Below are 27,314 nucleotides of genomic sequence, written 5' to 3'. Positions count from 1 at the left end.
CATCTGATTTTCTTGATTAGTTTATTCTGGAGGTTGTTTTCTCTCTTTTGCCTAGGGTTTTCTTGTTGATTGTCTTTGTTCTTTGTCTTTTCTTGGTTTCTCTCCCTGGCCAGTTGTCAAATTGGCTCTGCCCCCTAGTCTTCCCTCAAAAATCAGGTGCCCACAGGGATGGGAGGTAGGCACTGGGCACCCCAGCAAGTTCACTATGTGTGGTAATACAAATCTGCTGGCTTCCAGTGGTACTCTGTTTTCTGCTTGCCAGCAAGACCTGGGTTTATTTTAGAGCCTTGTTTTAACAGTTGGTTCTTCCTTATTTCTCAGCCAAAAAAGGGATGTGTTTCCATACAGGGTGTGTAGACTACCTCCCATGGTCCCAAGAAAGGATCTGGAGCATCTTTTTAAAAGTGTTTCAGTTTCCTTGCACCTTCTGGATTGCCAGCAGATGGTGCTGTTTGGAAACTTAATCATTTCCAGAGGCTGCTTTGCCTGCAAGCACAGGCTGTGTCTACACAGGTGAACTGAAATGATGGTATTCCTATGCCTTCACTTTGCCGACCAAAATCTGGCTCAATGTGGGGCTCCACCTATGGCAAAGTACTATCTCAGCTAACCCAGTGCTCCAGCTATCTGCATGGCAAGGAAACGGCTGCAAGCTGCTGCTTTTCTCAAGGGTTGGGGAAGGGCTTTAAGACCTATAGCTGGAAACACAGTCTCTGTCCACGTTTTCTCAGTTTCTTTGTCCCTCACTGACCTGGGCATTGAAATGTCCTCCCCTGTCTCCCAGTTCTTTAAATTGTGGGAGTATGTCTCACTGCTGTAAGAAATTTTGTAGTCTGTGTCTGTGGTGGAAGGGGTCCTGTCTGCTGATTCTGTGCCTTTCTCACATTGAGACCAAGTGAAGGGGAGGTAAGAGGACTGGCCAGTCTGGGACTGAAGATTTCTGCGTGGTATTTCTTCTCTTTCTTCAATTCGGCATTTGCAGCATCTTTCTCCATTCTACATCCTCCTCTAGAGTTTCAAACAATTCAGAATTGTCCTTTTTTTGGTTGTTGAATCTCTAGAGAGAAGTTTTCAGTAGCTGTTTAAATCACCATGTTGGTGACTTCACTCTCCCCCAAAGATTTTGATATGTTGTGTTCTTGTTTTCATTTGTCCACATATTTACTGATTTCTCTTGCAATTTTGTTCTCTCACTCACTGATTGTTTAAGAGTGTGTTGTTTAATCTCCATATATTTGTGAAAGTTCTGGTTCTTTGGTGGTTATTGATTTCCAGCTTCATTCCATTATGATCAGAGAAAGGGCTTTGAATAATTTCAATCTTTTTAAAATTATTAAGACCTGTTTTGTGCCCCAGCATATGATCTCTGCTGGAGAATGTTCCATGAGCACTTGAGAAGAATATATATCCTGGCATTTGGGGGTGCAACTATATACGTGTGTGTGTCTGTGTGTGTGTGTGTGTGTGTATGTGTGTTAGGTCTGATTCATTTATCACATTAAGTTCTCAATTTCCTTATTGGTCCTCCGTCTGGTTGTTCTTTCTATAGAAGAGAGTGGTGTGTTGAAGTCTCCCACTATTATTGTAGAAACATCTATTGCTCCTCTTAGCTTTGCCAGTGTTTGCCTCATGTACTTTGGGTCACCTTGATTGAGTGCATAAACATTTATGATTGTTATTTCTTCTTGGTGAATTTCCCCTTTTATTAATAAATAGTGCCCTTCCTTGTCTCTTATGACATATTTACATTTAAAGTCTATTTTGTCTGATATTAGTATAGCTACCCCAGCTTTCTTTTGTTTACTAGCGTGAAATATCTTTTTCCATCCTTTAACTTTCAACCTATTTGTATCTTTGGGTCTAAGATGAGTCTCTTATAAACAGCATATAGATGCATCATATTTTTAAATCCATTCTGCCAATCTGCTTCTTTTAATTAGGGAGTTTAATTCAACATTCAAAGTTATTATAGTAAAGGCAGTTTTTGATTCAGCCATCTTATCCTCCATTTTTTATTTGTCAGATCTATTTTCTCTCCCTCTTTTTATCCTTTAATTTAACCTTAGTAATACTCTTCAATTCTATGCCCTCCTCCAGACCTCTCTCTCCTGTCTTTTTTTATTCTGCTGACAATTTCCTTTTAGTATTTCTTGTAGGGCAGGCCTCTTGTTAGCAGATTCTCTCAGCATTTGTTTATCTGTGAAAATTTTAAACTTTCCCTCACTTGTGAAGGACAGCTTTTCTGGATAAAGAATTCTTGGCTGGCAATTTTTCTTTTTCAGAATCTTAAATATATCATACCACTGCCTTCACGCCTCCATGGTGCCTGACATAGTCAGTGCTTAGTCTTATTTGGTTTCCATTGTATGTGGTGATTTCCTTTTTTCTTGCTGCTTTCAGGACTCTCTCCTTCTCTTCAGTATTTGATGGTCTGGTTAGTATGTGTCTTGGAGTGGTACTATTTGGATTTATTCTATTTGGAGTTTGGGCTTTTTTTTTTAATATTCATTTTATTGAGATATATTTACATACCATGCAGTCATACAAAGCAAATCGTACATTCGATTGTTCACAGTACCATTACTTAGTTGTGCATTCATCACCAAAATCAATCCCTGACACCTTCATTACTGCACACACAAAAATAACAAGAATAATAATTAAAGTAAAGAAGAGCAATTAAAGTAAAAAAGAACACTGGATGCCTTGTTTGTTTGTTTTTTTCCTTCCCCCATTTTTCTACTCATCCGTCCATAAACTAGACAAAGGGGAGTGTGGTCCTTATGGCTTTTCCAATCCCATTGTCACCCCTCATAAGTTACAATTTTATACAGTCGTCTTCAAGATTCATGGGTTCTGGGTTGTAGCTTGATAGTTTCAGGTATCTACTGCCAGCTACCCCAATTCATTTGAACCTGAAAAGGGTTTTCTATATTGTGCATAAGAGTAGACCTCTCGGCTACTTCTGGATTATCTCTGCAACTGAAGCTTATTTCATTTCCTTTCATTTCCCCCTTTTGGTCAAGAAGATGTTCTCCATCCAATGATGCCAGGTCTGCATTCCTTTGTTGGGCTTTTTTGATTTGTATATTTATGCCTTTTATATGGGTTGGGAAGTTTTCCCCAATTATCTCCTCAAATAATCTCCCTAACCCTTTTCTGTTCTCCTTCTGGGACACCAATGATTCTTATATTTGTGCACTTCATGTTGTCAGTCATTTCCCTGAGATCCAATTCAAATTTTTCCATCTTTTTGACCATTTGTACTTTTGTGTGTTCAAATTCAGTTGTTCTGTCCTCTTGTTCACTTATTCTTTCTTCTTTCTCTTCAAATCTGCTGTTGTGTGTCTCTAGTGTATTTTTAATACATACTACAGTGTGTTTCATTTCCATAAGATCTGCTATTTTTCTATTTATTCTTTCAGATTCTTCTTTATGGTCTTTTAGTGTCTTTTTTTTTAATTTTGAAATAAATTCAAAGTTATAGGAACAGTTGCAAAAACAATACTAACCCCATACACAGAATTCCATCATGCACTGACCCCCCTCCCCCGATAGCCCAATCCACCAACTTTAACATGCTGTCACATCGCTATTTCTTTCCCTCCCTCCCTCCCTCCCTAGCTATCATCCATCATCTATTGCTCTGTCTTCTGAACATATGAGAGCTAGCTGCTCACACCCTTGAACAAACACTATAATTCACATATACACTTCCCCATGAGTAAGAACATTCTTTTATGCAATCCCATTAAGTGCAGCTAAGAAGTATAAGAGATTCAACAATGATACAAAGCTTACATTCTGTATTTCCTTTTCCTTATGTCTCAACTGTGACCCTTTGAGCCTCCTGTCCTCCATCCTCCAATCCCATCCAGGTTCATCCTTGGCATTCAATTGTCATCTATTTAGACTGTCTTTTTTTTCAATTGTGGAAACATATATACAGCCTAAATCTTCCCATTCCACCCCCTCCCTGGCCTTCCATTAGTGGGATTAATCACATTTAGAATGTTGTAATGCTCTTTCCCACCATCCATTACTAGAAATTTTCCTTCACCTCAAACAACAACCCTACACTCATTTCTTAACTCCTCATTGCCCCTTCCCCCATTTCTCTTAACCCAAACTCTACTTTTCATCTCTATGGTTATATTCTCTAATAATTTCTTTGTGTTTACTGTGGAGCTTAAAATTAACCTCTTAAATCCATAACATCTTGTTTTTCTTTGATACCACCTTCATTTCAATAGGACATGTAAACTATGTTCCTATACTCCTCCATTCCCCCACCTTTATATAGTTGTCTAAAATTACATATTTTACGTTGAGTTCAAAACCATTGATTTGTCGTTAGAGTTTGTGTATTTTATATCATGTAGGAAGTAAACAGTGGAGTTACAGTTCAAAAATTGTTGACTTCTATTTGTATTCCATTGTGTTTGGAGAATGTGCTTTGAGAATATTCAATTTTTTTTTTTTTCAATTTATTGAGGCCTGTTTTATGTCCCAGCTTATGGTCCCTTCAGGAGAAAGATCTGTGATCCCTAGAGAAAAATGAGTGTCCTGGTGATTTGGGATGTAAGGTACTATATATGTCTGTTAAAATTCTCTATATCTCTTTCTCCTTTCTTTGTTTCTCGTTGGTAGGGCTCCCTTTAGTATCTGAAGTAGGACAGGTCTTTTATTGGCAAAGTCTCTCAGCATTTGTTTGTCTGTGAAAAATTTAAGCTCTCCCTCAGATTTGAAGGAGAGTTTTGCTGGATAAAGTATTCTTGGTTGGAAATTTTTCTCTCTCAGAATTTTACGTATGTCATGCCACTGCCTTCTCACCTCCATGGTGGCCGCTGAGTAGTCACAACTTAGTCTTTTGTTGTTTCCTTTGTATGTGGTGAATTGCTTTTCTCTTGCTGTTTTTCAGAACTTGCTTCTTCTCTTCAGTATTTGAGAGTCTGATCAGCATATGTCTCGGAGTGTGTTTATTTGGATTTATTCTATTTGGAGTTCACTGGGCATTTATGCTTTGTGTATTTATATTTTGTATAAGGTTCGGGAAGTTTTCCCCAACAATTTCTTTGAATACTCTTTCTAGACCTTTACCCTTCTCTTCCCTTCAGGGACACCAGTGAGTCTTAAGTTTGGATGTTTTATTTTATCTATCGTATCCCTGAGATCCATTTTGATTTTTTCGATTTTTTTGTCCATTCTTTCTTTTGTTCTTTCATTTTCTGTTCTGTGGACTTCTAGGACACTGAGACGTTGAACTTCCTCTTATCTTGTATTGTGAATATCCAGAGTCTTTTTAATTTGGCCAACAGTTTCTTTTATTTCCATAAGATCTTCTATTTTTTTATTTACTCTTGCAATGTCTTCTTTATGCTCTTCTAGGGTCTTCTTTATGTCGCTTATATCCTGGGCCATGGTCTTGATGTCCTTTAAATCCTTTGCCGTGTTTTCATTCCTCAATTGTAGTTCTTTGATTAATTCTGCCAAGTACTGTGTCTCTTCTGAAATCTTGATTTGTGTGTTTGGAGTTGGATTTTCCAAATCATTTGGTTTTATCATATGCATTAAGATTTTCTGTTGTTTTTGGCCTCTTGGCATTTGTTTTGCTTGATAAGGTTCTTTCAAGTTGTAAAAAAAAAGGATATCAATCTAATTTTTCAGAAACACAGTTTGGTGACGTACACTTTCTCTAACTAACCAGCAGATGGCATCTGTGAGTCACCTGTACCTCTCAAGTCAGTTCTCAACCTTGTTCCCACGGTGTGTGGGGAAATGATTCTTGTGGGGTTCAGTTGGAGAGCTCAGTTTGGGTGTGTTGCTGGAGCCGTCCGCCCTGAATGCGGGGCGTGTGTATGGGTGGCCAGGGAGGAAGGGCAGCTTTAATATTCAAATCCCCCAGGTTCCCGGAGATTCAAGGCCGCCGCAATAGTCTAAGCCTTCATTTCAGTTCAGCCTCAGACCCTCTCTCACTGTCCCACAAACCACCGGACTTGGCGTAGTGTCCCTGGGTTCTCCGAGCGGGTCCCCCCTCCCAGCCACGATCCTCCAGGAGCTCGGCCGAGGGAATACTGTACTACGTCACCAGTGCATGCCGTCCCTCAAGGGAAGCCCCGGCCACTGGGCTGTGCAGCGGCGCTCTCAGCCTGAAGCAAAAATGGCCGAACGGTGTGTCTCAACCCCCCCACCCCACTCACAGTTCCTCCTTCCCAGCTCCGGGACAGCTGGCAGGGCTCTGGGCTGTGGGCACGGCCCTGGGCAGGAGTTTATCCAGCCCTCCAGGGAGCCAGCTGCGAGCCGCGGGGTTTCTTTCAGCTTCCAGCTCTCCCCTCCGTTCCCCCGGCCCCGAGGGTATCTGCAGTGGACTATCCTCCAGGCCAGACACCGAGAGGCCGGCCCAGCCCCCTCTTGCTGTGTTTTACTGCGTGGTTCCCACTCCCGCAACTGCAGCTGCTCCTGGGTTTCCCCCCCCCTTTTTTTTTTTTAAAAAGAGCCAGTCGGTCTCCAAACACCAAGCCCTGAGTTCCCCACAATGCCGTGTGGCTGCGGGTCTTCCAGCCAGCTTACTCACTCGTTTCAGAATGCAGACTCCCGGTTTTGCCAAGTATATAGCCCCTGTGGAACTAGCAGAACTCGTCCAGCTGGCGTATCACTGTAACCGGTATTCTGGGTCACTTTCTGGTTTTTATTTAGTGTTTTTCACAGAGGTGTTTTTTTGCCCTGTCTCACCTAGCCACCATCTTAGTTTCTCCTCCTAGTGTCTTCTTGATATTCTCTATCTCTTTAGTGAACTCATTGAAGTTATTTAGGAGATTAGTATGAACATCTTTGATTAGGTGTTCCAAATTCTGTTTTTCCTCTGGCTTTTTAATTTGGTAATTTGGCTTGGCCATATCTTCTTGCTTCTTCATGTGCTTTGTGATTTTTTTGCAGGTTTCTTGGCATTGATATCTTGATAAGGTTATTTTGAAAGTTGACTTCCCTTGCTCATCTAAGATAGTGTAGTTGCTTGGGTTTGCATTGAATGTCTCCTTTGGCACTTGGTTTGTCAGTAATTCCCAGCCAAGCCAAGGCTGGGGCCTCACACAGGAATTGCAACCCTTTTCAGAAGGCTATTAAGGCCTGGGCATAAAACAGTTTGCTGGACTGCCCTTTCCCTGTCTCCCCAGCAGGTGGAACTCTTTGGCCACCTCTTCCTCTCACCCCCACCTCTCCCCGACTGTGGCAGCCTACTGGTCCAGAACCCAACCAAGCAACAGTCCAGTCAGGGTCGCAGTTCGCCATGTGTGCTGGAAGCTGCTGACTCCAGGGCTAGGGATGGGCACTGTGCACCTAGGCTGAGACCCTGCCTGTGGGCATAATGTGTCTGATGATTCCCAGGCTCCCATGTGAAAGGACCTTGGGCTGGGGTCTGAGAGGTTCAACTTCCCCAGCCAGCAGCTGGCCCAGGAGTGCTCTGCTTTTTTGCTGGGCAGCAAGATCTAGGTTTGTTTTAGGGTGCTGCTTTGACTGTTTAGTCGTCCATATTTCTCAGCCATAACAGGGCCAAGTACCTTTGCAGAGGGTGTAGACCAGCTCCCGTGGGCCTAGGATAGGGTCTTGAAAGGCTCTGAATAGCCCTGCAGTTCTCCTGCATTTTCCGGCCTTCCTAGCAGATGGCACTGTTGGTGACTTAATCATGCTCGGAAACTGTTTTCCTCCTGGAGCCCTGGCTGCATCTGACCAGGTGGGGCTGAAACTGCCAGATTCCTGTGCACTCGCTTCACTGGCCAATGCCAGCCAAAATCTGGTTCAATGTGGGGCTGTGTCACATACTTTATTTGTGGCAGTGGATTTCCCCAGTTGCCCCAGTCTGCAGCTGTTCCCAGGCAAGGATCAGGCCACCTGCTGCGGGTCCCCAACAGTTGATTTGGGTATTTTTTGCCTGGCTACTTCCTGCTTTTAGGGAAGATTTTTGTGGTTCCCTCCCTAATCTTCCATGTTGGAAATTCCTCCTTGCTGCCTTTTTGTATTCTGCCCTCCCTGCAGCTTAAGTCCTTCTGTGGGTCTCTGAGGGCTTGTGTCTCTGGGTCTGGGTACAGGTGGGGATCTGTCTCACTGCTGTGAGAGATTTTATAGTCTGTGTCCCCGGTGGGAGGTGGGAGGGATCCTGGCTGCTGCTTCTGTGCACTTCCTAAGCTGTGTGAAACCAAGTGAGGGGGAGAGGAGAGGACCAGCCAGTCCAGGACAGAAGGTTTCTACCTGATATTTTTCTCTTTCTTCGATTCAGTGTTTGTGGGACTGGTATATTGATCACATTTTTAAAACCACTGCTACAAACATGTTTAGTTGTAGGATGGTTTCCTTCATGTTATTTTACCTATGTAGTTTTTTTTTAAGTGTAGATTAATATTTGATTGTCATTTATAATCAGATGGCAATTGGGTATATAGTCTTCATATGTAATCTTTCTTTTTTATAAATAACAAAATTACAAGTTAAGTTTTAAACAGCTTATGACTGGTTATATTTTCAGAAAACAAGATTAGCTTAATTCATTAATGGTGGCTTCAAGCGTTTCCTTATTAGCCCTAGAAAATTCACCCACCTTCTGTTCCTTGTTATAAAACTGAAATGTTGGCATGCATTTGACTTCACACTCTGCAACAACATCCTAACAGTCATCCACATCTACTTCAAGGCACACCACCTTGTTGTACCTTTCAGAGAGGGAATGGAAGAAAGGCTTGATCATTTTGCAAGGCCCACACCATGTGGCTGGGAAATAAACTACTACAAGTTTATTTCCAGCATCTTTCAAGGCTGCCTGAAAATCTTCCTTTCCACACCATTTTGGCTGCTGGGGGTCTGACGAGTGACTGTAGAAAACGTTGAAGAAGACCCAAAAAGCGGGACCAAGGCTGGCCCTGTGTAGTTTTAGTCGTCTGTAAACAAAACTATTGTATTAGGTTGGGTAAAATAATCAGATCCTCTAAATCTGAAGTGGTGTCTAAGCAACTCTCTTCTTCTTTTTATTTTTTAAATAAAAATAGTATTTTACCCCAAAGCATGAGAATATTAAAAAACTTTAGGAAAAAAAGAGAAATTTTTGAATATTTTGAGATACTTCTATTAATCAGAAATTTATGCGTAGAGTATAAAATTCTTTTGTGTTTATTTTTATAGGTATTCCTTGGAATTTCACATTTAATGTAAAGTTTTATCCACCTGACCCAGCACAGCTAACAGAAGATATAACAAGGTAAATAATTGATTAATAGTTGAATATGTAATAAGTATTTCTCATCATCATGAACTCTTGGAATTTCCCTATTCAGAATTGAAAATAATTTGATGAGCTATGAAATGGTTAAACTAAGATAGGAGATTTTTGGCCACTCTAAGCAAGCTTGCAAATAAGTGAGCCTAAAAGCCTCAAGTATCTGTTATTTGCCTAGAAGAAATTGTTAGGGGAATCAGTCCTGCTTATCTTGGGTGTTGTTCTAAGCTGTGGACAGGGCTCCTATAAACCGTGTAACCCTCCAATGGGCAAGACACAAATATAATGGTAAAATAGCTCCAGCTGTTTCTTTCTTTTTTTCTTTTTGTAATACTCCTCTCCCATCAGTTTCCTTAGGCTAAAAGCTTCTAACAGGGATCAAAAAAACTAAAATCTGTGTTATTGTTCTTATTTATGTCTCTCTGAAAGTGTATGATTAGTACATGATCCTTATGAACTGACCCTCTGTAATTTTTGAGTGCCCTTAATTTATGAAAGAAATCTTGTGCTCTTTAAAAAAAAAAAAGCCTATTGATTTCTTCTAAGAAAGTGGCCTTTATTGGATTCTTTAAAATTCTGTAAAAATATTAACAAAAGAAGAAAATGGAAAACCAGTATGTTGGAGAGTACCACTGGGCATATTTGTGTATCTGTAGCATCTTGCAAGTAGCCTCACACATAGAAGGTGCTTGATAAATGTTTGTTGAATTGAATGGTTGGTTGGCAAACTTATTTTCTAATTCTGCTTTTGCTGTCATCTATCAACTTTAGGCAAATTTATAATCTTTGGGCCTCAGTTTCCATATCTCTAAAATTAGGGAATAGACTAGGCAAACTTTTAAAAAATCTAATTGTTAAATTCTTTGAAAAGTCTATACCATTTTTTGTCATTATTATTCATTGTCTAGTCATCCTTAGTACCCTCTTGAAGTTGACATGCTGTATCTTTGCCTGAGAAAATTGTTTTGGTTATTTCTTTTTCACAGGTAACTAAGCTAGGAAGTTTCTGGCCACTCTAAGGCAGGCTTACAAATAAGTGGGCTTGAAGTCTCAAGTGTCTGTGATTTGCCTGGAAGAAATTGTTTGTCTTTTAGAGTCAGTACTTACTCATCTTTCTTCATTCAGGTTTATTATGTATAAAACAAAACAAATCTCCCCATATCTTTGCTAATTACCTACATTTTAGAGGAGTTTAAGATTTTTCTGACTTGGTTGCTCTGATTTTTTCTTTTTTAGACATGTATGTAGTGACTATAAATAACAAAACTATGCTGATGCATATGTTATTCAATATCTTATTATGGTCCCAAAGAGGGTATGATTCTAATTATTATAGGAATATTTTGTAATCACACCTCCTAGCTTTCCTGTTTTGTAAAATGGTCTGACAGGTAAACTCTGTCAGTTAAAACAAGTGTTCAGAAGGCTGGGTCCTAGGTGTGAACATTACAGTGACAGAAAGTGCCTAGCAGCTGGTGGGGGCACTCAATTGAGTTCCCAATAATTTGCCGTATAGGTGGAATTAGTCTCACAAGGTGACTGATGATAGTGTATGGAAAGCTGTAAGTAACTAGTCCATCTTGGGGGGAACATACCCCAAATGTTCATATCCTAGTGAAAATGTGTTGATATGTCATCTTTGTATATGCAGGATGGTATTTGCACATTTGACAAAACAGTTTGATAGAAAAGAAAGACCCTAGTTTTGGAGCCAAACAACCTTTTTACTTTCTGATATTGAGCTAACTAAGCCTCTGAGGCTATCTCCTCCTCTATAATCTGACAATGATACTCACCTAATAAGTTTTTAATGAAGACTAGATAAGTTAATTTATGTGTAGATGGTAATTAGTGTACCCCCAAAAAAATATTAATTACTTCCTTCAGACTTGACTTTTCTTCTTCTTTCTTGATACAGAGTCTAACATGATTACAGTTTTTAGTTTTTTTAAAAAAAAATTTTATATGGAAAATTTTCAAACATATTGAAAGGAAGAAATAATGAACAGCCATATATCTACTACAATTAATAAGAATTATTTATATTTTGTCATATTTAGTGTTACTCTATTTTTCCTCTTTCCTTCTTTTCCTTCCCACTCTTCATCCTTCGTTTTCTTCCCCCTTTTCTTCCTTTCTGTCTCTATTTTGTTGTTGTTGCTGACATGATAACATCTTTTCTTTTTTGTCTGTAGATACTATTTATGTCTTCAGCTTCGGCAGGACATAGTTGCAGGACGTCTGCCCTGTTCCTTTGCAACCTTAGCATTGTTGGGTTCTTATACCATCCAGTCTGAGCTGGGAGACTATGACCAAGAACTCCATGGTGCGGATTATGTTAGTGATTTTAAACTGGCCCCAAATCAGACCAAAGAGCTTGAAGAGAAGGTCATGGAATTGCATAAGTCACACAGGTAAATATGGCTCCAATATTTGCTCTGTATTTGTTTTGGCAATAAGTTTAAACTCTTGCCTGGTGTTGATTCAGTGTTTGCCTTAAAGGGAACATGGTGTGGTAAAAAGAGTCAACCTGAGTTCAGTTCCCTCCATTGTTTGACTTTGGCAAAGTCATTTAAACCTTCTGAACCATAGTTTTCTCATGTGAGTAACGATAGTTACATTTCGGGATGAAAACTGAATGAAATAATATATATAAAACATTTAGCACAGTGACTGGCACACAGTAGGTGCTCAAAAATTGTAACTAATATTATTATTGCCTTATTTATTTTTTTCAAATTTTAAACACATTATGCTGTATTAGGTGCCTTGAGAGCCTTAGAGCAGGGGTTCTTAACTTGGGATCCATGTGTCCATCAATAAATATCAGAAGGCCCATGAGACCCCTGAAGGTATTTTTTAAAGGTTTTATATAAATGTGGAACTATGTTCATTTTTCCTGGGAGGAATTTACAGCTCTCCTTAGATTCTGAAAGGGGTCTAGGATTCAAAATGAGGTTAGAAGAGAACTGTGGGAAGATTGCAGAATAGGAAGCTCCAGGAATCTGTCCCTCCACAAAACAGCTATTGAACAGGCAGGAACTGTCTGTATGAACTATTTTGAAACTCTGAGTCTAGTGGAACACTGTGCAGCATCTTGGGAAGAGCTGGAGGAAGAAGCTGGTAAATGGCACTAAAAATCAGTGAATTTCGCCCTCTGAGCAGTGGTTACCATCCCCCAACCACATGACAGGAAGCAGTGGGGACTGCAGCCCAGGCTCGTGTTGCAGCTTGCTGGTACCAGTGTAGGCTCTGAAAACCTAGTTCTCCAACATCCGTGAGTGTGTGGCCTTATTGCTGATCACTGCTTTTAATAAGTTACTTCAGATTGCTGGGGGACTGGCTCCGAGAACTGCCATTATTTCAACCCCCCTCCGGCAAAAGTGGGAGATGCAGTTTAAAGAGACAGTACCTCTATTTTTTTTCTTGTCTTTCCTCTTTCCATTTTCCATTTGGGAGAAAAAGTAGTTGGAAAAGTCGCAAATTGATGGCTATAGCCCTCAACCACCACAACCACAAAGCCTAGCAATCCCAGAGGAGTGGGAGCACTAGATTTCCAGCGGTATAACAACATAGTATTCAGAATGTCCAGTTTTCAACAAAAATTACAAAAAACAGAAAGGAACAGGAAAGTATGGCCCATTCAGAGGAAAAAGAGAATGTGCCAGAAACTGTCCAAGAGCAAGCTCATACATTGAAACTATTAGACTTTAAATCAACTGACTTAAATATGTTCAATGACCATATACAAAGAACTATGGAAAATTAGGAAAACGTCTGAACAAAATAAATAGATAGGAATTATTAAAAACAACAACAACAAATTGTGGACCTGCAAAGTACAATAATAGACATGAAAAACTCTAGAGGGACTGAACAGATGGAACAAGCAGAAGAAAGGATCAGTGTACTCCAAGACAAGGAAATTGAAATTTTCCAGTCTGAGGAACAGAAAGAAAATATAATAAAGAAAAATGAACAGAATCTTAGGGATCTGTGTGACATCATCAAGTATCAACATACACATCATTGGAGCCCCAGAAGGATAAGAGACAGAGAAAGGCACACAAAGGGTATTTGAAGATAATGCCCAAAAACTTCCCAAATGTGGTGAAAGATATGAATATACACATCCAGGAAATTCAACAAACTCCAAGCAGGATAGACTCTTAAGAAAGCTATTCTAAAACATATTATAGCAAAACTGTGAAAATCCAAAGACAAAGAAAGAATTTTGAAAGCAGCAAGAGAGAAGTGACTGGGAACATACAAAGGATCCCCAATAAGATTAAGAGTGGATTTGTCATAAGAAAACAATGGAGAGAGCAGAGACATGAATGGACATTTGCACACTGGTGTTCATGGAGGCAGTATTCGTGATTTGCAATGGGTGGAGGTGGCCTAAGGGTACATAGACTGAGGAACAGAATGGTGAACTGTGGTGTGCGCATACAATAGAATATTGAGCAACTACGAGAAGGAGTGAAGCTGTGAGACACGCAACGAGATGAATGGATCTTGTACACAGCATTTGAGTGAAGTACGCCAGAAATAAAGGCAAACACTATAATGCCTCACCAATTTGGACTAACTACAATGTGTAAACTCAGACTGTGTTCTGAGATTCAATTCTAAGAGGGAAGCAATTATTGTAATGGTCCCTAGATTGTAAGCTCTTACAGCAGTCAAATCTATTCCTGAATTGTAATGGCTGTCTCCAAACTTTGAGATGCTGATCTCTTAATGCATAACCTGATTGGTTTCTGGAATAATGCGTATCTCTGTGACCTGAAACTCACAGCTCAAGCTCAGCAGATATGAATGTTAGTATCAGTGCATACAGCAACTATTAAAAAAAAAGAAAGCTGAAAAAAAGCCCAGACTTCAATTAGCGATATGAATGAAGCAGATCTGGTTAAGACTAGGGCAAACCGGGCCAAACGGTAAAGGTTGAAACTGACTGTTTTAAAACTTCAACTTCCGTGTGAGACCAAGGGAAGAGATATCTATTTGGTGCAGGATCTATATTTTCTACAGTTGGTTTGTTCAAACACCACAATTACATGGAACTTTGAATAGGAAGTGAGATATGATAGGTTAGTATAGGTTAGAGTGAAATAGTGACACATCCCAAAGTAATTTGGGCAGAGAATAAGGATATATTTACAGGTCCCCCTAAGGAGCTGGGGGAAAGTGTGGCAGTGTTGAACTTCCTCACCTGGACTGATGCTGATGTTGTCACAAACATTAGGACTGGTGGTTTGATGTGCTGAGCCCTCTATCATGGGACTTGCCTTTATGAAGCTCATTACTGCAAAGGAGAGGCTAAACTTGCATATAATTTTGCCTAAGAGTCTCCCCTTGAATATCTCTTTGTTGCTCAGATGTGGCCCCCTCTCTCTTTCTAGCTGAGCCACCTCTGCAGGTGGACTCACTGCCCTCCCCTCTGTGTGAGGCCTGACTCCTGGGGGTGTGGATCTCTCTGGCAGTGCAGGATGTGACCCCTGGGGATGCGTCTGGACCTGGCATCCTGGGATTGAGGGTGTCTTCTTGACCAGAGGGGGGATGTGGGGTGAGGCAAAGTAGAGTTTCGGTGACTGAGAGATTTCAGGTGGGGTCAAGAGGTCGCTCTGGTGGACATTCTTATGTACTATATAGATAACACCTCTTGGGTTTGGGTGTGTTGGAATAGCTAGAAGTAAATACCTGAAACTATCAGACTCCAACTCAGTGGTCTGGGCTCCTGTAGATGACTGTATAGTGGTATGGATTACAAGGGGTGACAGTGTGATTGTGAAGTCCTTGTGGATTGTGCTCCCTTTGTCTAGTGTGTGGGTAGATGAATGGGAGAATGGGGACAAAGGCTGGGTGAAGAGTGGGGTGGGATGGGGGGGATGATTTGGGTGTTCTTTTTTACTTTCATTTTTTATTCTTGTTCTTATTCTTTCTGATGTGGGGAGGGTATTCAGAAGTGGATTGTGGTGATGGGTGCATGGCTATGTGGTGGTGCTGTGAATCACTGGTTGTACACCATGGGTAGCTATATGGTATGTGAATGTATCTCAATAAAACTGAATTTAATTAAAAAAAAGTAAAAAAACAAAACAAAACAAAAAAACAGTGGAGGCTGTGGGGTGACATTTAAAGTCTTTAGGAAAAAATCTGTCAACCAAGAATTCTGTATCTGGCAAAAGTATCTTTTAAAAATGAAGGGGAAAGTAAGACATTTACTGATAACAAAAGGTGAAAGTGTTCATGATCAGAAGACCTGCCCTAGAAGAAATGCTAAAGGGAGTCCTTTAGGCTGAAATAAAAGTACGTTAGGCAGTAACTTGAAGCCATAAGAAGAAATAAAGAGCATTGGTAAGGTTAACTACATACGTAAAATGTAAAAATGCTGTGTTATTGTACTTGGGGTTTGTAACTGCCTTCCACCCCATATAACTTACAGGCAAAATGTGTAAAATAACATTTAAAATCTATGTTAACCTGAGAAATAACAATATAAAGGAAGAAGGACAGAGATATATAGGAGTAGAGAGTGTGTTTACTACGAAAACTATGTTAGTACTAGTCAAACTAGGGTGTAATTAAGATGTTAGTTGTAATTACAAAGGTAATCACTAATAAAAAAACTAAAAAATATAGAAAAAAAGGAAGAAGACGGGAATCAAAATGGTACAATACAAAAAAGCAACTAAATACCAAAAAAAAAAAAAAATGGCAGTATTGGAGTAATTGAAGAATAAAAAACATGCAAGACATATACAGAAATGGCAGATCTAAATCCTTCCTTCTCAGTTATTACCTTAAATATCAATGGATTAAATACTCCCCTGTTAAAAGGCAGAGATTGGCAGATTAAATGAAAAAGCTTACTCTATCTATATGCCATCTACAAGAGGCTCCCTTTAAGTACGAAGACACAGAGAGGTTGAAAGTAAAAGGGTAGAAAAGATATGCTATACAAACGGTAATTAAAAGAGAGCCAGAATGGTTATATTATTGTCAGACAAAATATAGACTTTAAATAAAAAAAGATTACAAGAGAAAAAGAAGGGTATTATGTTTTGATGAAAGGTTCAATCCAACAAGAAGACATATGTGCACCTCACAACAGAGCCCAAAATATATGAAGCAAAAATTGACAGAATTAAAAGAAATAGGCAGTTCTACAATAATAGTTGGAGACTTCAGTATACCACTTTCAATAATTGATAGAACATCTAAACAGAAGGTCAGTAAGGAAATAGAGGACTTGAACAACACTATTAAACAATTAGACCTAATGGACATGTGTTTTACACTTGGTCCAACAATAGCAGAATACACATTCTTTTCAAGTACACATGGGATGTTTTCCAGGATAGACCATGTGTTAGGCTACAAATCAAATCTTAATAAATTTAAAAATATTGAAATCACAAAGTATGTTCTCAGACCACAATGGAATAAAGCTAGGATTCGATAACAGGAGGAAATCTGGAAAGTTTACAAATATGTGGCAATTAACTCAACTGTTAAAGAGCCAACAGGTCAAAGAAGAAATCACAAGAGAAATTAGGAAATATCTTGAGGTGAATGAAAACAAAAAACATCATACCAAAACTTTTGGGATGCAGTGAGGCCACTGCTCAGAAGAAAATTTATAGCTCTAAATGCCTGTATTTAAAAGTAGAAAGATCACAAATCAATGTTATTTTCACACCTAAAGAAACTAGAACAAGATAAGGAAACTAAACTCAAAGTTAGTAGAAGGAAAGAAATAGTAAAGATTAGAGCAGAGATAATGAAATAGAAAATATAAAAACAATACAGAGAATCAATAAAACCAAAAGTTGGCTTTTTAAAAAAACATCAATAAAATTTACAAACCTTTGGCCAGAATAACAAAGAAAAAGAGAGGACACAAATAATTAAATCAAGAATGAAAATGAGGACATTACTACTGACCTTACAAAAATAAGAAAGATTATAACAGGGTACTATGAACAATTATATGCCAGCAAATTAGAACACCTAGGTGAAATGGACAGATTACCTAATCTGATGAAAAACTAGGAATACTAGAAAAAAAAAAAAAAGTAATTTCCCTCGGTGGGTACCAGGAAGGTATTTAAACTTGTCAGTTGCCCCACTTAATTATTTAAAGTCACAGTTTTTAATTAGGAGATGCAACAGACACATAACAGTGGAGCTCACTGAATGGCTCTATCCTGACCCCACTTGCTCAAAAGAAATAAATACAGGGAAACTTTGTTATAACTTTTCTTTTCAATGAGCAAGAGTTAGCCAGTTCCAAATTCCCCCATTGGGCACTATAGGAAGCTGCAGTACTTACAAGTAGTAAGTTATTGTGTGTTACTGAATAAACTCAACACAGTACTCTTAATGGTTTAAAGATAATCTGATCCCAGAGAGTTCCTGGTTTGTTGTTACTTTCAAGAGTGTTGGAAAATTTAGGAAAAACCTTGATCTTTAAAATTTTATGTTGAATATAATTCAAATTGTGATTCCAAGTTTTTAAAATGTCTTATATTTTCATGTATAGATGTGTGTGAGTGGAAGGACTATGGAGATTTTCTTTTCTTTCCATGCTTTTAATATTTTCCAAATTTGATACTATGGATGGATGTATATGATTTTTATAGTCAGATCAAGGTAGTCATGCATGCAGAGGGGCAGTCTGGCTTGGGATATTGGTGCCTAAGCAGGATGAGAGGAGCATCCATGGGTTCAGGCACAGCCTGGCATGAGGAGTCAGAGTCCAAATGGGATGAACAGGGTGTTCATGTGTGGGGTTCCTGGTGGCAGATATCAGAGGTCTAGTAGAATGAGAAGGGCATCCACATGGGGGTAAGGCCTGTGTGGGGTGTGGAGGGTGTCCACATAGGTGGTGCCTGGTGCAGGGTGTCAAAGCCAGAGCAGGATGAAGATGTACATGGAAGGAGTGGCCTAACATGGGCAGTCAGAACCTGAGTGAGGTAAGGAGGGCAACCATGTGTTAGGGAGCAGCCCAGGATGGGATTCAGGGTCCAAGCAGGATGAGAAGGCATTCATATAGAGGGGTGGCCACCACTGGCATGAGAGCAGAAGCAAAGTAAGGAGGTATCCGCGTGGGAGAGGGGTCAGCGGCAGAAATGAGAGATTGATTATATACAGGGGGATTGACCAAAGTAATCAATATGCAAATGATAATGGGAGTCAGATTCCTTACTGTCAGTAAAAGGAAATACAACTATGGAAAGGGAGCAACTAAAATGAACCTGGGTTAAAATTGGAGGCTTCAGTGTGAACTCATGGTTTTCAATAGAAAATAGATATAGAAATAGAAATATAGATGTAAATAGGGGTATGTGTTGTGTGTATGTGCGAGTCTCCTAATTCTGTACATGGAGAGGGCCTGAGAATAGCAATACTCGATAGCAATAAGCATAGCTATAATTCATATCTTAGGTTCTAAAATTAATTCTCCACTAAAAGGAACCAGGGCTCCTTGAAAACATGTCTGATTCCAGGTTAAGGACAGGTTTTTATAGTTATATTGAAGTTATATGGGAGAATGTCCTTGTTTGTAGGGAATGCACACTGAAATATTCAGGAATGATGGGTCTTCAGGTTGGCAACTTACTCTCAGATGGTTAAGGAAAAACTTTTTGTATTGAATGTAATTTTTAAGTTTGAGTATTTCAAAATTTAAAAAATCATATAAAATTTAAAAAATGTAAGCATCAGCCAAATTTCAAATATATATATTATTTTTAACTAACTTGGAAAGTCATAGTTTTAAAGTTAACACTCTCTTCTTATCACCTGCCCTTAATATAATTTTAAAGCATGCTTATGTATAGAAACATTCATTTACAGAGTTTGAAATTAAAATCTGTTTTCAAATTTTTTGATCCCGTTAATGTCTCTTCTGATTGTTTGATAATACTGCAGGGCTGGAGGAGTGAGTATAGGGAAGATTTTATCATGATTGCAGCTTTTAATGTTTCAAATTTTGTTTTCCAAATCAAGTGATCCAAGTCATTTCTCTTTATTTTATTTTATGAGCTATGTGTAGATGGACCACTGGACTATAAGAAAACCAAGGCTGCAATAAAAATAAACATTTATAGTTTACAAAGCAATTTCACAACCATTATCTCACTTGATCCTAATAGCCACATTAATTTGTTCAGCAAAGACAAAAGCAAAAAAAAATGCATTCCCTTTCCTAATATCTGGAAGTAAACATTATGATTTTTACTTTTTAGTTAGGAGATTGAGGGAGATGCTGGGTCACCATACTTCAAGTGCAAGAGCCAGGAATCCAGCCCAAGTGGTATGATTTGAGTCCTGACTTAAGCCTCCTCCCTCAAACTAGGAATCATAACCTGCCTGTGACTGTGTGCTCAGGTCCTCAGCTTCTTCATCAGCAGAATGAAGAATGTTGGACTCTGATTCTGAACTTCTATTCCAATTTCAAAATCCTAAAATTCATTCCATTGATAGTAATAACAATAATAAAAAAGCATAAAATAGCTGGGAGTAACCTCAACTAGAAAAATATATAACTTACATGAAAAAACTTCCCTGAGATCTATTTAATGACTTGAATTTGCAGATTGGCATATAGGTTAATTTTCCCTTTCTTCTTTTTTTCATCTTCAATTTCAGGTCCACTCATGAATAGAATTCAGGTGTGATGCTTTAGAAATTGTGGAAAGAAGTTTATTCAGAGGTGCTGAGTCATTATCAAATTGTAGCCTCTTTCCTGAGTTTTGATTTCTTTTTGTTCATAGAAACTCTTTGTTCTTTTGAATGAGGGTAAAGGCAGATGGGGATTGAAAGAGACTTTTCCTTGTTAAATGAAAAGGCCCTGACGCTTCATATAACTTGAGGCAGTCCTATGGGAAACAGGCAATTACATGGTTTTCTTTGAGGATGTGGCTGCATTATTGTTACCGTGAAGTTATATTTGATTGGTCTGAAATGTGTTGCACTAGAAGTGATTTCTTTGTCTTGAAAGCTCAACATAACAGTTTATGAGCACTTTTCAAAAGAGAAGAGACTTATAAAGGAAAGACCATCACAGTAAGTGTTTAGACAGTGAGACTGATTGTTTTCAAACAAACCTAATTCATTACATGCCTAGTAATGAAGACATCTTAATAACAGAGAAAACAGCCCTATTATCTATGTACATCTATTAACCAAATTGTTTACTTTAAATCAGTGGGCAGGACACCATCTGTTACCAGAAATTTTCTTTTCATCAAGCCTGCCCCCATTAAGAGTCTCCAGTTAAGTAAAGTCAGCTGCCCTCTTGTTTAATTTCCATAATAATTCAATGAGGGGTATAGAAAGAAAAAGGCAGCTGAGATGATACTGTAAATTGTGCCCTGCCCTCAGAGGATTGAATTTGGTCACCTCTTTGGCAAGAAAAATTAGTGAGAGTAGTTTCTGTGTGTTGGACAAGAAGGTTCGGAAAGGAAGGGGCAGAACTGATGGTGGATGAGGCAGTTTTAAGGAAATTGTTTACTAGGAGTTAAAAAAATTTTTTATGACTTTTTGTTTCCTTAAGATTTCTTTTTCTAAGACATATTTCAATTATTTAGATGCAGGTAGTGATGAAAGTCCTCTTCCATAATATTTTACTTTCAGGACTATAAAATATATCTTATATACACATTAGTATGTATATGTTTGTTTATATAAGGTTCAGTGAATATACAAATGTTCTTACTGTAGATGTTGACCCTGTGACACTAAAAGAGTGTTTTTATTGTCTCAAAGGTCCATGACTCCAGCTCAGGCTGACCTGGAGTTTCTTGAGAATGCCAAAAAGTTGTCTATGTATGGAGTGGACCTTCATAAAGCAAAGGTAATGGTAACTTTGACTTTTATTAATATGCATGTATCAGAACTATGTTATATAATACTCCTTACCAGCCTTTATTGGGAATATTTTTAAATATTCAAAAGAAATAGTAGTTCTAATTTAAATGTGTCAGTTGAATCTAGCCCCTTAGCAATCCCACCATCCAGATGACATTTCATATCCAAGCCATTGTAAGGAGAAAAAGATAGAGCACCTAGAGCAAAATAAATCATATTTTCCTAAAATACTAGGATCTTTGACAGTTACATTTGCAAGTGTAGAGTGGCAACAAGACATGTCTCAAAGTCACCATCATCTGAATCAGAATCACCTGGAGCATTTATGAAATGTGCAGATTCCTGAGCCCCTCGCCAGATGTGTACTCAGTTACTTTGAAGGAGAGGCTCTAGGATTTCCAGATTTAGTGAGCATCCTAGATGATTCTTATGCATCCTAAATTTGAGAATCTTTGGCGTAGGGTAGCAGTTCTCAAAGTGTGTTTTCTGAACCAGCAGCACTTAGCATCGCCTAGGAACTTGCCAGAAACTCACATTTTCAGGCCCTACCCCAGACTTAACTGATCAGAAACTTTGGGGGTGGGGCCCAAAGATCTGTGTTTTAACATGCTCTTCAGGTGATTCTAATGCACACAGAATGAACCACAGTGGCTCATTTGAAAATTACTGGGTTGAAGAATTGGAAACCTGAGCTTTAATTCTAATTCAGCCAAGTACAAACTAACAGTATAAATACTTAATGCAAGTACCTTGACTTCTCTCATCTTCAGCTACTAAAATGGCTGGAGAGATTGAGGGGATTGTGAGGAAAAAGAGTTCAAGGGGGATGACCTGAGGCACTTTCAGAGGAACTTAACTAGGATGCCTGATGAGGGAACTCAAAATCATACCCAATGAGAAACAGTAGAAGGAATAGAGATACTTAGCCCAGAGAAGAGAAAGTTTAGAGAAGACATAATAGTTGTCTTCATATATTTAAAGGATTGGTATATGAAGTAGAGATTTTCTGTTTCCAAGATATAAAACTAGAGCCAGTAAAAGGGAAACTATAGGGAAAACTATTCAGCTACATTTGACCAACTGTCTAACAGTCAGAGCTATTCAAAGATAGGAGGCACTACCTCAGTAGGTAGTGAGCTCCCTATCACTGGAGGTATTTGAGGTTAGGGTGAATAATCATTTGATATTAGAATTTATAAAAGGAAATTCAAGCATCTGGTGGATGACTGGACTAAAATCACCTTTAAGGCTTCTCCCAACCCTGAATATCTGATATCCAAAGTCTCTTTCTTAAATTCTATAATTCTAATGAAATTCATTGCCTATTAGTAGTTTTTTTTGAGATGTTGCTCCAGATTGTTTGGGCTGGATGCTGTAACTTCTATGAATCTGTAAAGTAGATGGTAGGAAGCTTAGTATATCAGAATAAGTGTATTTCAGAACTGAAATTGTTAAGTTTTACTACTCGATTCCTGCTAGAGGTTGGTGTTGATTCAGTAATTATCAGGAATGGTTGGAGTCAGGCAGCATGTTCCTTTCCCAAGTGTTATATGGCAAATTGTTTCTCCAAAACATCATTAAGAGAGAAATATAGTTGTACCCACAGGCTTTAAAAACTTAAGAGGGCATCTTCTGAAAATCCTCAATTATATAGTCATCAAATTGGAGCTATATATAATCTCAGCTTCTTTATTGTGCTTGTACATAAAACATGTAGGCATTAGTATGTTTCTCTACAATCATTTTGGGAAAAGGCATAGTCAAGAAGCATTTAACTCTGAGTTTTGATTACTTAGCTAAACAAATGGGCGTCTATAGAGATTAACTCAGGTGAAATTTATTTTCCTTGAATTATAGACATAGATGATGAATAGCGTATGTTTAATTTTTTAAGATTCTTTAATAAAAAGGCATGTAAATATAGATTTATTTTACTTTACTCTTCTTTTTTGGCTAACTATTAAATTAGTTAATTTAAAATACTTAACATCAATTATAAAAATCTGAGATTCTCTCATACTGAGTTTGTGTATAAATAGAGGCAACTTCTATATTTACTATGATTTCTGAAGGAAAAACTACTTTCTAATTTAAAAAACAAAAATTATAATTGTGCATGGATATTTGGAAGTATACATAGCCCTAAGCCCTGGCCCCTAGGAACTTATAAATTAAGACACATGTGGTCCACAGACTTAAAAACACACATGTATAGGACATGCAGCTACCACAGCAGAAGGACATGATTAGATTGATACACAGGGCGACACTGATGTATTTCCTATCCTATATCTAGTGAGTATGCAGTAATTATTTGCTGATTAAGATAGTGATAGGTTTGAGCTAAGTGCATTTTAGAACTATAAGACAAAAATAAGAACATGAGTGCTTATCCTGGAATTTCATATACAGATAGACATGATAAAAATAAATTAGTGTCCCTTTTTTGGATTATTAAGGGAAGTCTTTTGGAAGATGCAGAGCCTGATTTTATGGGGTCCCATTTCTTCCAGAAGACTTGAATGAAAGCTCAGTTATTTTCCAACTTTGTTGTTTAGTTACAGAAAGAGTATTGTAAAGGCGGATGAGGTGTAAGTCCGATGACATTTCACAGTGACTTTGGTAGGGGGTGGTGCTGATGGCTGTATTGCTCCTTATAGTAGTTGGCTTCCTTCAGTGGGTAAGATGTATGTATGTCCCTGTTTCTTGTACAAGAGAAAAGTAGATGTTTGCTTAGAGTCACTAATGAATGAAGTAATTGATTGTAATGGTTGAAAGTTTAAGCATAATAATTCATTGTAACTAAAATACCTTGAAATTGCTTGATTTATCCATCCATATGAATAAAGATTGACGTAAATCAGAAATAAAGAATTTACCTAACATTGTCCTAATAAATTGTAAATAATAATATGGGCAGGTAACAAATCCAACGTCAGATTTGGACATTTTTAAGACATTTGTGTTAGGTAATAACACTGATTTTCTTAAAATGTTGTGTAGTAACAAACTTCTTACATAGACTGAATATTCCCATGGATTATGATTATTAGGGTAATCTTCATATTTCAATGATGCTTTGTAAACTGTTTTTGGTTGTGGATATCTTCACCTTATCTCATGAGAGACACCTACATGTTGGGGACTTGGCTGAAGACTGAAATGCTAATGCTTTTCTTTTTCAGGACTTGGAGGGAGTGGATATCATGCTGGGTGTCTGTTCTAGTGGCCTTCTGGTTTACAAAGATAAGCTGAGAATTAACCGCTTTCCCTGGCCCAAAGTGCTGAAGATTTCCTATAAACGTAGCAGCTTTTTCATCAAGATTCGGCCTGGAGAGGTACAAGATTCTTGTTTCTTCCTCCCAAACCAAATACAGACCAGGTCTAAAATACCTCTTCATCCAGGTTTCCTTGTTTTATCACTAAGAGGTCTCTGTAGCCAACTATTCAGTGGCTATTTCCCAAATTAATCAGTCTTGCAATGCTGCTTCTCTTTCTTACTGCTGGTCTTCTGGACAGTTCTGTTCGTGTAAGTAAATATACCATGGCCAAAGTGACACTCGGATTGATGAATTTGCTCCTTGTTTACCTCAGGTAAAAACTTGATGGAAAAATAGTTTGAAATTGACTAGCATGAGATTTTAAACTCATTTGTGGGGTTAAATAACTCATATTTTTGCACCACCCACCCTTTACCTAAGATAATTAAAAGGTATTTGTGTGTATAGCTTCTAATGGTTACTGAGAAATATGTATATTCTAGGGTCATTTTAGATTTTTTTAAAAGTTGGATGTTCAAATTTGTACCAGATAACTCAGTCATTAGTTGATGGTCAAGTTTCAGGATATACTAATACTGGCCTAATTTAAATAGGAATCCTAAAAAGAGAGAGAGAGCGCGCTTCCTTACCATTCAAACAGGATAATACCTTCCCCCTAAAAGAGTTGGTTTGAGGATCAAATGAGAAGACATGTGTAATAGCCCTCTACAAAAAGCACCATACTATGAAGGTGGCTTTTTTGGGTATATATCACCATCTGCTGGTGAATATAGCTCATTATTTGAGTGTGGAAACACGGGATTTAGCAGCCTTAAAAATTTTGGATAAAGATTATCATTGAAGTCATCTATTTAGTACTATAATTATTTAACTGTGCCCAGCAGAAAGTAATTAGGATTTTCCCTCAAGAAGTCTCAAATCCATGAGCCATTCAGTCAAAAATGTTTTTTGAGGGCTTTCCTTGTGCCAGTCACTATTCTAGGTGCTAGGTGTAACAGTGGATAGTCTCATCCCTCAACAATCCTACATTTTAATGTGGGATCACAGAAAATAAATATATATGTACAGATATTAGTAAGATAATGAAGCAGTCCTTGATTTCTATAAATGTCAATTATATGATATATATTAAAAATTCAGAATTCTTATTTAAAAAAAGCAATCAGGAACAATGGTAGGATTTTGAGAAATAGTGTATTATGACTACAGTACTATAGGAGATGATTTAGAAGTGGCTGGATATAGTGGAAACGGTGAAATTCCAGTTCACCACTTTCACAGCTTTGAGGCTGAGCAAATAATTTCCCTGACTTCAGTTTTTTCATCTGTAAAAATACAGATGATACTACCTATAAGGTAGTGTTAATTGGCAATAATAGGCACTCAATAAATGTCAGTTTCCTTTCAATCTTATAAACTATGCCTAAGGCAGAGACAAAGAAACAAGAAGGCAGCAGGACAGTGTTTCTAATAGCTCTCACACGATATGGTTTGCTTCAATCAGAGGTCTCTAGATAAGTTAGTGGTGAATCCTAGGAGGAAAAGAGAAAACATTTAGTATAATTCAAGTATCTAGTATGAACAATATTAAATGTAATTAACAGCATTGAAATATATATATGAATGCAGTTAGAAGGAGGAATTTTAGGTTCTATACATTTTACTAAAATAAAAACTATGAGCTATAGTTAATAGTACAATTACAAAAATGTTCTTACATTTTTTTACAATTGCAACAAATGTACCACTAATGCAAAGTGTTAATAGTAGGGTAGTATTTGGGAGCTGTATTTTATGCATGATTTTTCTATAAACCTACAACTTCTCTAAATAAATAAATATAAAATAAAATTTAAAAATTTTTAAAAATCTGGTTTGGACCTTAATTTTAGCTTCAACTACTAATCACTATTGTATAACAGCACTGATTGGAGGAATCCTCTGCCATACTTTTCCCTAATCATTAAGTAGCCTCTAACATCCACAAAGAAGACAGTAACTCAGGAAGAGCAGTGTTTGAACAATGAAAAGGTGACTTATTATGTCTCAGAAAAATGTACACTGTGTGTTTTCTGAACTAAAATAATATAAGATGCATTCCCTGCCTTCCTCACTTTGGAAAAATCCTCAGTGAGTGAATTTCTTTTGATAAGTAGGAAAAATTTCAAATGGTATTTTATCTCCTTAAACTGGTAGCGTAGTTCTTATTCACAATGGCTTCTTCTCTAGCACCATATTTCTCTAGTATTGTACCACATAGTCAGTACTATTCACATAAGGGGACTTGAATAATACTTCATGTTCCATGTTTATTTGTGTTTTTATAGCAGGAACAGTATGAAAGTACCATTGGATTCAAGCTTCCCAGTTATCGAGCAGCTAAGAAATTATGGAAAGTCTGTGTAGAACATCATACATTTTTCAGGTATTGTTCTTACTTAAATATTTGTCAAGGATAAATTATTTATGCTTGTTTCTATTTTAAGCCTGCTATTGAAATTTTCTTCTTTGTATATTTTAGCTCAGGTTAGAACATCTTGTATAAGACAAAATAAAAGCAGTTTTCCCTCCTTGGGTTGAAGCATATACCTCAACATTCACAGAACACTATTCTTTGTATGGTAGAAGGAAGGGAGAAGTGATAACGAGGACTTTGTGTTTACTGGGCTCCAGGATTGCCCCAACTGAAGCTAAAATCAGTCCTATAGGGGAAGGTATCCTGACTTGCCTCCACTGGAGTTTCTCTGAACAGTGCTTCTCTAATTCCCAGTGAGGCTTTTTTACTGGAAAATTAAAGGTGTGAAGCTAATCCTTTTTTTGGCTCTGATCAACCCCAGGAAGGGAACACACAAACCGTCTTTGAAGCTCAGTTGTCCAGATAAACAAAA

General features: G+C 38.0%; 1 protein-coding gene across 8 annotated transcripts in view; it reads left to right on the top strand.

The window, feature by feature from the left end:
- The window catches only part of EPB41 (erythrocyte membrane protein band 4.1), a 259,035-nt gene that overhangs the window by 158,151 nt on the left and 73,570 nt on the right, over window positions 1-27,314 (top strand). For all 8 annotated transcript variants that reach the window (XM_037827956.1, XM_037827957.1, XM_037827958.1 and 5 more), the window contains exons 6-10: window positions 9,169-9,244; window positions 11,458-11,676; window positions 21,044-21,131; window positions 24,331-24,483; window positions 26,754-26,851. In XM_037827956.1, the coding sequence (XP_037683884.1) occupies window positions 9,169-9,244; window positions 11,458-11,676; window positions 21,044-21,131; window positions 24,331-24,483; window positions 26,754-26,851 (634 nt within the window). The remainder of the gene's footprint in view (window positions 1-9,168; window positions 9,245-11,457; window positions 11,677-21,043; window positions 21,132-24,330; window positions 24,484-26,753; window positions 26,852-27,314) is intronic.

The sequence above is a fragment of the Choloepus didactylus genome, chromosome 2 (assembly GCF_015220235.1).
Source record: "Choloepus didactylus isolate mChoDid1 chromosome 2, mChoDid1.pri, whole genome shotgun sequence".
NCBI classification, from domain to species: domain Eukaryota; kingdom Metazoa; phylum Chordata; class Mammalia; order Pilosa; family Megalonychidae; genus Choloepus; species Choloepus didactylus.
The sequence above is the reverse complement of the archived record's forward strand: the minus strand, read 5'-3'. Positions and strand labels throughout refer to the sequence as shown.